This window comes from Xenopus laevis, chromosome 6S (assembly GCF_017654675.1).
Source record: "Xenopus laevis strain J_2021 chromosome 6S, Xenopus_laevis_v10.1, whole genome shotgun sequence".
Classification (NCBI taxonomy): Eukaryota; Metazoa; Chordata; class Amphibia; order Anura; family Pipidae; genus Xenopus; species Xenopus laevis.
The window spans coordinates 83,774,018-83,788,854 of record NC_054382.1 but is presented as its reverse complement, the minus strand read 5'-3'; the positions used below and the strand labels follow the sequence as shown (position 1 = coordinate 83,788,854).

The following is a 14,837-nucleotide window of genomic DNA, read 5'->3' as shown; positions in this document are numbered from 1 at the left end:
TTCCCTACACCCAATACCGAATGACCCAGTAGGTAAGTCAGAGGGTCTCTTTTTTATACTTAGGACCTAATTTACAGAAGTGATGGTAGAGTGCAATTTTGTGCCCCTTTGCGCTTGCACGTGGGGCATTGGTTAAGGACCAGTATGTCAAAAAAGCAATAAACAAATAAATATTTTTTGCTTTTTGTGATGATGTACCGTATATACTCGAGTATAAGCCGACCCGAGTATAAGCCGACCCGAATATAAGCCAAGGTACCTAATTTTACCTACGAAAACTGGGAAAATTTATTGACTCTAGTATAAGCCTAGACACAACTACAGCCCTGTCTCCCAGCAGCCCCATTCCACCAATTGCAGTACAATTAGAACCGCTGGTAACGAAAACAAAAGTGATAAAACAATTTCCACCGTGGCTCAACATTTTAAAAAACTACATAACAAGGATCCCTCTACTATGAAGTTCTGGGCATTGGAGAAAGTCGAATTGGGAATACGTAAAGGAAACCTGGAACAAGCTCTGTTAAAAAGGGAGAGCTTTTGGATCTTCAGAATGAATACAGTATCCCCTACAGGAATAAATGAAAATAATTTATTCACATCATTTATTTAATCAATTTTATAATCCATTTAATTATTAGAAACCAAGAAACATGTTTATTTTTAACTAATGCTCTGATGATATATAAATATATTTTATAAAATATGCAGTTTTAATTGATACTTAATAAATATGATATTTTAAATAATCACAGTTTATATATATGTACATTAATTGATTTAATTCATCGGAAGCCAATAGGTTAATAATAATAGGTTCATATAATAAGAACAGTCCTCCTGAGTCATTAAGAATGCTGGCAGTGATATCTGTGATTCGCGTTATATAAGTTAAATAGTTGCAATAAGTTTATGATTCTGTGCATTAAACGTTACATATACGCTACATGGTATCCATGACAATACATTGTAGCTAATCCTCGCGATAGATACACTGGCCTTTGCGAATAGGGTTTAAGTCTCGCGATATTTCCTATAGTGACGCATCGTAAGGAAGTGATTTAAACCCGACGCTGGAGGTACGCTCTCATTACGCCTTGATAAAGCTATCACTGCGAAACGCGCGTCGGCGTTTGGAATCCTTTTAACTTATAACTTTTAGAATAATTTCAGTCTTTGGGAAACGGAATAGAAGGGGTGGGAAAAGAAATCTATTTCTAATTAGTGCTCGGGTATCTCCTTTCTCTGTTGCTAAAGCTCACAAGAGCCCGTGGATTCGTGGTTTTTTTAGGCTTATTTAGCTCTCTTACAGAACAGGTTTTAGTTAATAACACAAGACCACAAGTCCCGGGTATTCTGCCTCCTTATCTTTGTGGTGTCCCAGGGATAGAAAACAATTTAGGTAGCAGCTTTTGGGACAGCTCCACCCTCTCCAATTTTCTATTTCCTACTTGAAACCTTTTAACCTGAGCAATTTGTGTGTTTTTAAATTATTTATCCCATTAACTGCGGTCCTCTTTATATCAACTACACTATTTATTATTGATCATTAATTACTTGGCACTTTTTAGCACTTTACAACTAATTAATTTGTAAGCAATTATGAAATTTTAGTAATTGCGACCTTACAATAAACTTATTAGCACTTAAAGCACTTTAGTATTTTTATTCTCATTAATTCCTGGTTGGATTGATTGTGGGTGAAAATATAAGGTATTGGATAATAGAGATGTCGCGAACTGTTCGCCGGCGAACTTGTTCGCGCGAACATCGGGTGTTCGCGCTCGCCGGAAGTTCGCGAACGTCGCGCGACGTTCGCCATTTTGGGTTCGCCATTGTTGGCGCTTTTTTTGCCCTCTCACCCCAGACCAGCAGGTACATGGCAGCCAATCAGGAAGCTCTCCCCTGGACCACTCCCCTTCCCTATAAAAACCGAAGCCCTGCAGCGTTTTTTCACTCTGCCTGTGTGTGCTGAAGAGATAGTGTAGGGAGAGAGCTGCTGCCTGTTAGTGATTTCAGGGACAGTTGAAAGTTTGCTGGCTAGTAATCGTTTTGATACTGCTCTGTTATTGGAGGGACAGAAGTCTGCAGGGGTTTGAGGGACATTTTAGCTTAGGTAGCTTTGCTGGCTAGTAATCTACCTTCTACTGCAGTGCTCTGTATGTAGCTGCAGTGGGCAGCTGTCCTGCTTCTGATCTCATCTGCTGACTGCTGCAATAACAGTAGTCCTTGTAAGGACTGCTTTTATTTATTTTTTTGTTGTTTTACTACTACTACTACTACTACTATAAGAGCCCAGTGCTATTAGTCTAGCAGTGTTGGGGAGTGGGACTTGTGTGCTAATCTGCTGCTCCTAGTAGTTCAGCAGCACCAACTTTAATTTTTTTTTTTTAATATTCATTTTTTTTTATTTTACTTTTTTTTATTTTACTACCGCTGTAGTAGTGTATAAGTTGACCTTTTAGGCATTATTTGCCCTGTAGGCATTATTTGCACAGTGTTTTCTTCAACCCGCCATCTAGCTGTGTGACCTTGTTCACATTCTGTCTAAATATCCATAATATTACCGTCTCCAGAAAAAACACCGGAGTGACTTTTTTCAAGCAGCCATAATATATTTTACGTAATCCGTATCCACCGCTGTAGTAGTGTATACGTTGACCTTGTAGGCATTATTTGCACACTGTTTTCTTCAACCCGCCATCTAGCTGTGTGACCTTGTTCACATTCTGTCTAAATATCCATAATATTACCGTCTCCAGAAAAAACACCGGAGTGACTTTTTTCAAGCAGCCATAATATATTTTACGTAATCCGTATCCACCGCTGTAGTAGTGTATACGTTGACCTTGTAGGCATTATTTGCACACTGTTTTCTTCAACCCGCCATCTAGCTGTGTGACCTTGTTCACATTCTGTCTAAATATCCATAATATTACCGTCTCCAGAAAAAACACCGGAGTGACTTTTTTCAAGCAGCCATAATATATTTTACGTAATCCGTATCCACCGCTGTAGTAGTGTATACGTTGACCTTGTAGGCATTGTTTGCCCAGTTTTTTTGGCCGCAGCCACTGAAGCACAGAGGCCAGAAAAAATATGCCATATAAATGCTGAAAATAGTCATTTTTTGCCATACGTTGACTCAACGTATATGGCAAAAAATGACTATTTTCAGCATTTATATGGCATATTTTTTCTGGCAACTGTGCTTCAGTGGCTGCGACCAAAAAAACTGGGCAAACAATGCCTACAAGGTCAACGTATGGCAAAAAATGACTATTTTCAGCATTTATATGGCATATTTTTTCTGGCAACTGTGCTTCAGTGGCTGCAACCAAAAAAACTGGGCAAACAATGTCTACAAGGTCAACGTATGGCGAAAAATGACTATTTTCAGCATTTATATGGCATATTTTTTCTGGCAACTGTGCTTCAGTGGCTGCAACCAAAAAAACTGGGCAAACAATGTCTACAAGGTCAACGTATGGCGAAAAATGACTATTTTCAGCATTTATATGGCATATTTTTTCTGGCAACTGTGCTTCAGTGGCTGCGTCCAAAAAAACTGGGCAAACAATGCCTACAAGGTCAACGTATGGCAGTTGTTTAAAGAGAACAGTAGATTACTAGCCAGCAAAGCTACCTAAGCTAAAATGTCCCTCAAATCCCTGCAGACTTCTGTCCCTCCAATACAGAGCAGTATCAAGCAGATTACTAGCCAGCAAACTTACTATCATCTGTCCCTGAAATCACTAACAGCTCTCCCCCTACACTATCTCTTCCAAGCACACACAGGCAGATTTTTCAGATACATTTTTGCCCTTGATCCCCCTCTGGCATGCCACTGTCCAGGTCGTTGCACCCTTTAAACAACTTTAAAATCATTTTTCTGGCCAGAAATTTTTTTTTTAGATGTTAAAGTTCGCCTTCCCATTGAAGTCTATGGGGTTCGCGAACCGTTCGCGAACCGCTCGCGTTTTTGCGCAAGTTCGCGAATATGTTCGCGAACTTTTTTTCCGACGTTCGCTACATCCCTATTAGATAATACACTGGATTAAAAGGTTAATTATTTATTTGTGTAAAGTATTAATAGTATTGAGTATCTATCAACCTTTAAGTCTAAGTACATTTAACTGAATTAATTCTTATAGCACTGGCACTTTAATATAATTGTAATTTGTGCAAACCAAGCACATTAGTATTTTTTAACGTTTAGTGATTGCCCTCACGCAATCACAAAATACTTTATAAGTAGTGTAATATCTGAGGAACTGCGGTACGAGTGGGAGGCAATTGGGGTTCTTTTTTTCTTTCGCTTATAGAATATTGCAGTCACTGTTATTCTTTCATATAACCAACAGAGGGTGCACTGTTATTCTTTCATATAACCAACAGAGGGTGCTGTGTGATATTGCAGTCACTGTTATTCTTTCATACAACCAACAGATGGCACTGTGTGATATTGCAGTCACTGTTATTCTTTCATATAACCAACAGAGGGCGCTGTGTGATATTGCAGTCTCTCCCCAAGCGAACTGTTGGTATAGGAATGATTAAAAGTGACTGCAATCTCAGCTACTGCCAGCAGACCCGAGTATAAGCTGAGGTAGACTTTTTCAGCAAATTTTGGATGCTGAAAAACTCGGCTTATACTTAAGTATTTACAGTAAGTAAGATGCTGGACTGCAGGAGAGCAGTAGATGTGATCTATTTGGATTTTGCCAAAATTCCGTGCCCCGCAAACGACTGCTTTCTAAACTAAGGTCTATTGGGCTTAATGAAGTTGTTTGCACATGGATAGGAAACTGGCTACAGGATCATGTACAGAGGGTGGTTGTTAATGGTACATTCTCTACTTGAAGTAAGGTTCTTAGTGGGGTTCCTCAGGGCTCGGTATTGAGTCCACTATTATTTAACTTGTTCATTAATGACTTAGGGGACGGTATTGTAAGTAATGTATCAGTGTTTGCAGATGACACAAATCTATGCAGCCTAATTAATTACATTCAGGATGTGGCATCAATGCAACAGGATCTTGACAAACTGGCAATTTTAGAGTTTTGTGAAATTTTTTTTAACTCTAATAAATTTGAATGTACTCACAACTCGAATGGGAGGCTATTTATGAAAAAACGTCTATCATTCAATCCAATACGAACTATCTGAAAAATTCTAATCTAATCAAGTTTTCCTCCAAAAAAAAATCAAATGTCAGGAAGGCTATTAACATCTCCAAATGGTTCATGAACCTCTGCCATTGACTTGTACATGAACCTGGCAGGTTTTAGGTGGCAAAGTATCGGATTAGAGCGTTTTCCATGGTTGAGTTGTGATAAATCTCACATTCGATTTAGAATTTGAGTAGGTGGTTTTAAACTCGAGAGTTTTGACGAAAAGAACTTGAAAATTCAAATTTGATTTTACCATTCGAACCTGAGTAAATCTACCCCTTAGTTTATGAATATCCAAATAACCCCCAGGTCCTGAGTATTCTGGATAACAGGTCTCATACCTGTAGTAATTTTAGGAAAACTGCCCTTTTTTTACTGTTTGGAGCCTGCCTCTGAATTTACTAAAAAAAGTTTATATAAGAAGGGTCCTTCTATAAGAAATTGGGCTGATTTACTATAGTCAGACATGAGCATAATTTAAAGTGCGCATGACAGCAACTTGTTTTAGAAGAGTCAAGTTCTTAATAACTGCTGATCATAATATTGTTATTAAGCTTTATTTGCTATTATATAAAAATGGGCCCTGGGGAAACTGGGAAAAGTTCTAAGCATGTTTCGTGCTGAAAATAGAACTGTTTTGTCCTGTAAAGTCAATTATTTGCTAATAACTTAAAAAACTTTGCATGAGGTATAGATTTTACCCATTTTAATTTGTAAACCCCATTGGAAAATTGTAATAGATATTGGAATTTGTGGATTTTTAAATGGGTGTGATTTTTTTGTGCAGAAGCACCAACCTAATTTACAAATCTAAGAAATCGCTGGAATACTGCTCATTCAGCTCACTTTCCAAGAATATATAGAACAGTATTTATAGGTTTCATCCAAAATATCACCGTATATGACCATCAACTATGGTTCCCACCTCTCTTCTGAAGAATTTCTGTCCACTTCGGTTAGAGAGGGGACGAGTCTGTGAGGGTTGGGTGATGATGCATAAGAGGTAGGGGAAGGATGCTACAGGGACAGGTTAGAATAGATTGGGCCCAATCAAGAGGCAATGTAATGTGTTTGGCGGGGAAGGAACAGAAGAGGAGATGGCTGGGGCAGAGAAACTTTCACTGGCTGTACTAGGGACTAGGGGTAGATGACCAAGGAGGTACGTGCTCCACCATTGCACCCTAGACACATACCTCTTCTGCCTACCCCTATCTCCAGCCCTATACCTATGCTTTAAAGGAGAAACAAAGCCATGCTACTAAAGTCCCCTACCCCCTATCCTACATAGACCCCCTCCCTGTCCCTAACTCTTTATTTTACCCTTTGGTGTAGATTCTGTCCAGCGGAGTTCACGGGCACCATTTTCAGCCGCTTCGGTAATCTTTGGATCTTCTTCCAGAGCTTCAGGAATTTCTGTGACTTTCAGCGCATGCACAGTTGTCGCAAAACAGAAAATTGTTCCAACTGCGTATGCACCGATACGGCACTTACTTCCGGTAGATTACCGAAGAGAAGATGATGTCTGCCATGAACTCCGCTGGACAGAATCTGCACCGAGGGGTAATTAAACAGTTAGGGGCATTTAGCAAAGGTACCACCTAGGCTGGGTGGGAAGTATGGGATTTTGTAGCAAGGGTTTACTTCTTCTTTAATGTGAATCTAAAAGAGCAAATCCAATAAATGTTTATTGTTTAAAGGGTGGTTCACATTTATGTTAACTTTAATATGCTATAAAATGAAAAATTCTGGCAACTTTCCAACTGGACTTCATTTTTTCTTTATATAGTTGCCTTCTCCAGATTTTAAATAGAGGTCACTGATCCCATCTCAAAACAAATGCTCTGTAAGGCTACAAATATATAGTTATTACTACTTTCTGGTCATTAAACCAGAAATTCGGCTCTTCTAGTGCAAAAAGTGCAATTGCACTCTCTGCACTAACCATGCGCCCCTTCCAATGACGTAAAGGTAAGTGAGGGGGGCAGTATGGCTAAAGCCACCTCAGATAGCATTGCCGCTAGAATAGTCTCTGCTTACTCATATCAATATATGGTTTCCAAGGTAATTTGGACCCTAGCAACCAGATTGCTGAAACTGCAAATCTGCTGAATAAAATGCTAAATAACTCAAAAACCACAAATAATACAAAATGAAAACCAACTTCAAATGATCTTAGATTATAATTATCTTAATCAAAATAAAAGCTAATTTAAAGGTGAAAAACACCTTTAAATTCCAGGTGTGCCTGAGCATTGTTTCAATTTCTGCATTTTTACATAATCTCATAAATATGATCAAATACTTGGGCAGTAGACTGGTGAAAAGACGCGCAATAATATTATACAAGACGACGCATCAGTAAAGTACGCTATTTTTATATGGGGCTGTTCAAGTGATTGCCTTCAAGAGGGACATTCCATTGCAGCTTCCATTTCGGGAACTTTATAAGAAAAGCGAACTTTGCTGTTATAACCTAAAACTTTCGTAATTTATCATTTCAGACCTGTTCCGCCTCTACTAACATGGCGACGGATAACCCCACCCCCGTTCGAACTTTACGTTCTACGTTTTTCTTTACGTCACGGCACCGCCTCCGCCCGAAAGCGAGGCGATTCACTAAAGCGGGAAGACGGTGCTGCCTTTTCTCCTCCGATGGCAAAGTGAAGGCGGGGCTCACAAGCGTGTTACGGCTCCTCCCACCATAGCGGGGACGATACTGTTTACATGGCGTGTGATCCGCCTCCCGCGGATTTTTAATCCCCTTCATCTTTTAGCTGTCACATTGTACGCTTCACCAGGCGTGCTTGCGCGGAGTGTATCAGAACGGCTCCTCCTCCGAGAAGCGTCATCGTCGCTCCGCGCTGGGCCAGCCTGGTAACCATAGAGACCGCAGTGGGCCGTGATTCTGCGGCCCTATTGGGCTGTGCGTTGGCTCAGGCATGCAAAATCGAGCGCAGGAAGAGCTTTCCCAGTCCAGCCAGTACTGCGAGGTGCGCCTCTCGGGCCCCCGACCTTTGCGTCTGGTAGAATGGAAGGTGTACGCAGGGGCCTCGGTACAGATCGGCTCGGTATTGGCCCTCGCGGTGCCCGTACTGGGGGCTGAAGTGGTCCGCAGTCATGAGGAGACGGGGAGGCCGCACAGAGCGCCTGAGAGGAAAATCAAGTCGGACCGCGCAGGGGTGGTGCAGGAGCTGTGCCTAAAGCCGGGAGAAGTCGTCCCTGCCGGGTAAGTGGGAGCGTGAGCGACACGGGGAGGGGTGTGACTGCCATGTGAGAGCAATAACATCAAGCAGCTTGTTTCCCTCACTACACACACTAGGGGGGCTCCTGCAGCTCCACTGCACAACCTCAGCCTCTGCTGACTTCCGGGGGTGCTGGGATATTAGTTCAGGGACACATGGACATCCCAAGCTGTAATGTATTGTGACTGCCGAATGTTTGTTATGGGAACTGATTTCCCTCCAAACGCTGTGGCTCAGAATGACTGTGTGAGAGAAGAGCGGATTCCCAGCAGTGCGCTTGTTTACTGCTCTGTCCCTGCATCACAAACACGTGCTCTGGCAGCAGCCTCAACTCCCATGCTACAGTAGTGCTTCTTCTGTTTCTCACTAGCTTCTATTATCCCCAATATAATATTATTGCCCCTTCGGACCTTTGCATTCATGATGCCACACTTCATATTTCCTTTCAGTTTTTGGATAATTGACATTTCTGTTGTTACATAGTTACATTGTCCCTCTAAGTCACAATGCTGCCTTGTTGCTAGAGTTAGATGCCCCCAGCAACGGCTCATCAGGTTAACCCCCAAGTCTTATTCCTACCAGTTTTCCCAGGATTCTTAAAGGAGACCTATAGGATAAATGAAAAAAACCCTAGTTTTGTAGGCAAATAAAAGTAATATATGGTGTTGCTTTTACATGGTGCTAAAAATTAATAGTATCTTTAAAAAATAGCCCCTTTATTGGAGCTCTCTATAGATGTTCTCTGGTCCCTGTCTGTTTCAGATTAGGGCGGGGTGTCCTAATGGTCCCTGCCAGAAGCACAGTAGGAGGGGGAAAGCCAATAACAGCCCTAAAGTCAGACAAGCTTCAGTTCCCTATCAGGTCTCTATAGATCAGTGATCACCAACCAGTAGCTCGCGAGCAACAACCCCTTGGATTTTGCTCCCAGTGGCCTCAAAGAAAGTGCTTATTTTTGAATTCCAGGCTTGGAGGCAAGTTTTGATTGTATAAAAACCAGGTGTACTGCCAAACAGCCTCAATGCAGGTTGTCAATCCACATAGGGGCTACCAAATGGCCAATGACAACACTTATTTGGCACCCAAGAACATTTTTCATGCTATTGTTGCTCCCCAACTCCTTTTTACTTCTGAATGTTGCTCACGGCTTCAAAAGGTTAGGGATCCCTGCTATAGACGTTCTCTGGTCCTTGTGTTTCAAATGAGGAGTGGGCGTGTCCTAACGGTCCCTGCCAGAAGCACAGTAGGAGGGTGATAGCCAAAGACAGCCCTCCAGTCAAACAAGCACAGACAGGCTTCAGTTCCCTATCAGGTCCTGCTAGCTGATTATTGGTTCCTGTCCTACAGTGCAGTGAGAAGAGAGTCGCCGGCTCCCTTGCACAGCCTGGGCATTCAAGGTGCAGGAAGGGACGGGATGGATTATTAGGGTTTTCGCAGAAATATTCTATAAATCAGCCTGAAACACTACTTTTTAAAGCTCAATTCTTCTATATCTAAATGAGTATAACGCATTGGTACGTTCTTATTTTATACCCAAATTGTCTCCTTTAAGGTGACAACCAGATTCGGCTACTTTATTTCTGCTCCCTGATACCAATTCCAACCAGAAGCATGCACACTAGAAACCTGGACCAAACTTGCTTCTATACCAGGCAGAAAGACTATGGAAATTAAAGGGGTGGCTCATGTTTAAGTTAACTTTTAGTATGTTCTAAAATGGCTAATTATAAGCAACTTTTCAATTTACCTTTTTTGTAATTTGTGAATTATTTCCCTTTATTCTTTTTCTTTCCAACTTTCAAATGGAAGTCACTGACCCCATCTAAAAACAAATGTTCTGTAAGGCTATATACATTTATTATATATTACTACAATTTATTACTCATCTTGCTATGCAGACCTTCTCCTATTCATATTCCAGTTTCTTATTCAAATCAGCATGGTTGTTAGGATAATTTAGACCCTAACAACCAGATTGCTGAGATTGAGAACGTGAATGCTGCTGAATAGAAAACTGTAACTCAAAAACCACAAAAATGCTGCAAATTATCTTTCTCTCTGCTTCATACTATAATTAAATTTGAAGGTAAACAACCCCATAGAGTCATCCCCAATACACAACTGCCTTAGGAAGACAGGGGCAGACTATTTTTGGGGAGCAAAGTTGTGAGGTTGAGCTCTATGTTGGCTGATTTACAAACAATGGGTTTGTTTCATCCCTATACTAAATTAGTTTGTTCTTTATATTCAGTCCCTCTTCTATTGAAACCGATGTCTGGTTGCTCAAACTTTAGCTCTAAATGACACAGACATTTTTGGTCAGATTTTGTTGGGAAGATTTTATTTGTCATGCAGCAACATGGCATTTTGTAGGTTCCTACAACATCTGATCCCCACAGCCGTAGTGCAAGTCGCATCAGATAAAGTCAGATGGTGGGTTTTGTTCATTCAACACAGTAAGTGGCAGATTTATTACAATGTGAGAATAGAACTCGCCACAAAATTCACTCACTTTCTATTCATTCCTATGGGGTTTTTGAAAGCATATTTATCAAATAGTGAATTCCATTGATAAATCCAATTCTAAAAATCCCGTAGGAATTGAATATAATAATTGAATAGAAAGTGAGTGAATTTTGTGGTGAGTTCTATTCTTACATTTTGATAAATCTGCCCCTAAATGTATTTCAGTGAGAAGAAAACATATGACATTTATGCTGCATTCTTTCCTGCAAATCCATGTAGTTTACACATTAGATTTTTCCATGAATGACATAATATTTTGACACATGCCACTACTTCCAACTTTTAGGATGCCTTCTTTCAATCCAACACCATCTTATCCTGTTTAGTTTAGCCCTTAGAAAAATATGAAATTTTAATTTACTCAACGAAGAACTACAGAACAAGAGACAGCGTAAACCTATATACACGTGAAAGACAAGCATATTAAATAGGACTTGTGTTGAAAATGTATTCTGCCTGCCCTTTAAAAAAATATGTTGTTTTCTTATTTTTGCTATTTGAAGCACTAATAGAAAAAACTGTGCATAAGCCCACTGCCTATACAGAGGGCTTAAATGAGAACTAAAGGGAGGGGGGCTATGGAGGGTAGGGGGTTTTTATAAGCAAGAGGGTTTAGTTCTCCTTTATGTATGGAATGGTAATTGGTTTCTGCAAATCTAGAAGATGCTAAGTAGTTTCATTTTTTTGTTATTACAAAAACTAACATATTTCTTGATTAAAACAATAGTCAAAAGGCATGTTTAGCACAAGCTCTGTTAATTGTACTCATGTTGAAAATTAATGGACACTGCCATTTATTTCTTTGTTTTTTTGTTTCAGAATTAAATAACTGACACTGACTACATCTTTGACATTAAATAAAATGTTAAAGGCTTTCTGTAATCACATGTTTGCCCAACAATGTTTTAGTACTTTTTAAAGGGGTTGCTCACCTTTAAACTAACTTTTAGTATAAGGTAGATCGTGATATTTTGATATAGTGGTATCTGGTTGTTAGGGCTCAAATTATCCTAGCAACCATGCATTGATTTGAATGAGAGACTGGAATATTTATTGGAAAGGGCCTGAATGGAAAGATCAGCAATAAAAAGTGGCTATAACAATACATTTGTAGGCTTAAAAAGCATTTGTTTTTAGATGGGGTCAATGACCCTCATTTGAAAGCTGGAAAGAGTCAGAAGAAAAAGTAATTAATTAGAAAATTATAAAAATTAAGCATTTGTAAGGGGCTGTCCACCTTACACTTTGTTAAATGTTGTTTTCAGATAATTCACTAGGAATGTACTTTTTTTTTAGTTGGCTTTAGTTGTTTTTTCCTAACATTGAAGTTTAAAGTTTCATTTTCACCTTATGTCTTTCTAAAGCAGTTCTACAAGCAGGGTCACCAACTCTGTAAACTATTCTAAATTGATACATTTGTTATCTTTGTCCCAGCTGAGCAGAATCCCTGAGTTTCTTTAAAAGCAGCTGTTAGAATTGATACAATAGTTGCTAATACTGCTGAGAAAATGTATCAACTAAATGTAGTTAATTGTAATCGTTCAGATGCTCATGGATCACAGAGCTGCCAGACTGAAACACCATTAAACTTCAACTTCAAAAATAATAAATTAAAGAAATTGAAAAAAGTATTTATTTCTGGTCAACAATGTGAACACAACTGAACTGAAAAAGTGTTTGGAAGGTGAACAAACCCTTTTACTGTAATGCATAATACGTTTCTCTGATTTTCCATGAAAAAAACACAACAGGGCTTCTACTGTATGTATATCATGTGTATATCTCCGTGTATGTATAACTGTGTAACCATTTATCAAATTCTTATGAAAAATTATCCCTTGGCAGCATTAGGCGACCTTGTCTGTTTTATTCTCTACATAACTTTATTTTTTCTCAGGAAGGTAAAACATGGTAGAGATGCAGCACAATTGTATGCACCTATCTTTAAGAATATTTGTTAAACTGGAAAAATGCAGATCTGACAAAAAGTTCAATATGCAACTGTAACGGGCCCGAAGGCGCAGTAATAGTGTAGACCAAAGAGGAGACCAAACCAAGTTCGAGGTACAAGAGGGTTTATCAAAAGAATCGTCAAGGTACAGGCAAATAGATCAGACCAGGCAGCAGACAACAGGAATCGTAATAACAGGCAAGAGTCGGTACACAAGAATCAAAAGCAGTATATCACACCCAGGAACAGACGAACAGGAACCTATAGTTGGGCAAGGACTGGAAGGGGAGAGAGGTTTAAGTAGTCTCTGAGTTTGGCGCCAAAGTTGACGCACTGGCGTCAGACGCTGACGCGCTTGCGTCAGACGCAGACGCCAGCGTCCCCACGCTGACGTCCTGACGCCGGCGCCCATTCTGACGCCGGCGTCCATTCCGTCGCCGGCGGCCAATCCGGGAGCAGGAAGACGATGACACCATGGAGCTGCGCCCATCAGGAACCATGCGGTGAGGCAGGGGGTCGCCATCTTGGACGCCATCTTTGGAAGGTGAGTTAGAATCCATTACAGTACCCCCCTCCTTAGGGGGGGCCTCAGGACCACCGAGACTAGGAGAAGAAGGGAAAAGTCTATGGAACTTACGGACCAAGGCAGGCGCATGGACGTCCGAGTTCCTCACCCAGGAGCACTCCTCCGGACCGAACCCTTTCCACTCAATGAGATACTGAAGAGTACCCCTGGAAAAACGGGAGTCCAAAATCCTCTTGACTTCGAATTCCTGGTGACCATCAACCAGGACAGGAGCTGGGGAAGAAGAAGAAGGACAAGACACAGCAGGCTTAAGTAACGAGACATGAAAGACATTTGGAATCCGCATCTCCGGAGGAAGTTGAAGGCGGACCGCCACAGGGTTGATGACTTCGACGACAGGATAAGGGCCGATGAACTTAGGACCAAGTTTGGGAGTGGGAATTTTCAGACGAATATTACGAGTAGAAAGAAAAACTTTGTCACCAGGAGAATATGGAGGGGCAGGAACTCTTCTCTTATCGGCAAACCTCTTCTGAGCCAGGGAACTCTTCTCCAAATTAGTGGCAGTGGCCTCCCAGATAGCCAACATGTGAGCAGCTTGGTCGTTGGCCGCAGGAACGTTGGTAAGAAGAAGATCTTGAGGAAAGGCCAACGGATTCCGACCATAAACACAGAAGAAGGGAGACTTTAGGGAAGAGGAATGCAGCGCATTATTGTGAGCGAACTCAGCCCAAGGAAGAAGATCCGACCAATCGTCCTGGCACAGAGACACATGACAGCGCAGAAACTGCTCCAAAGCCTGGTTGACCCGTTCAGCAGCACCATTGGATTGTGGGTGGTAAGCAGAGGAAAATTGGAGAGAAATATTAAGGGCCTTGCATAGCGACCTCCAGAACTTGGATATAAATTGAGAACCCCGATCAGAAACAATCTCAGCAGGAAAACCATGGAGGCGAAAAATATGTTTAATAAAAAGTTCAGAAAGTTCAGAGGCAGAAGGCAATTTCCGAAGTGGAGTAAAATGGGCCATCTTACTAAATCTGTCGATCACCACCCAGATCACAGTGTGGCCGGAGGATAAGGGCAGATCGACAATGAAATCCATTGCCACATGAGTCCAAGGGCGAGAAGGGATGGGCAACGGCAGGAGAAGACCCTTGGGAGAAGAATGACTAGCTTTAGAGACAGCACAGGTAGCACAGGAAGAAATAAAATCTTTCACGTCCTTTCTCATCGATGGCCACCACACCAAGCGTGACAGGAGTTCAGTGGTCTTCTCAATCCCCGGGTGACCAGCTTGTTTGGAATTGTGAGTTTGAGATAGGATGGCCTGGCGACACTCAGGTGGAACAAAAGCAACCCCCAAGGGAATGTTATCAGGAGCAGAGGCCTGGGCAGAAAGAAGTTCAGAAGCCAAGGAG

The 14,837-nt window shown here is 41.1% G+C and overlaps 1 protein-coding gene and 1 pseudogene across 1 annotated transcript in view; both read left to right on the top strand.

Moving 5' to 3' along the window:
* LOC121395110 overlaps nt 1-7,838 on the top strand; it is a 37,482-nt pseudogene extending 29,644 nt beyond the window's left edge.
* ctdp1.S (CTD phosphatase subunit 1 S homeolog) overlaps nt 7,773-14,837 on the top strand; it is a 51,036-nt gene continuing 43,971 nt past the window's right edge. Inside the window, 1 exon segment of the mRNA NM_001094383.1 lies at nt 7,773-8,400. Coding sequence (NP_001087852.1) covers nt 8,114-8,400 — 287 coding nt within the window. The 5' untranslated portion in view covers nt 7,773-8,113.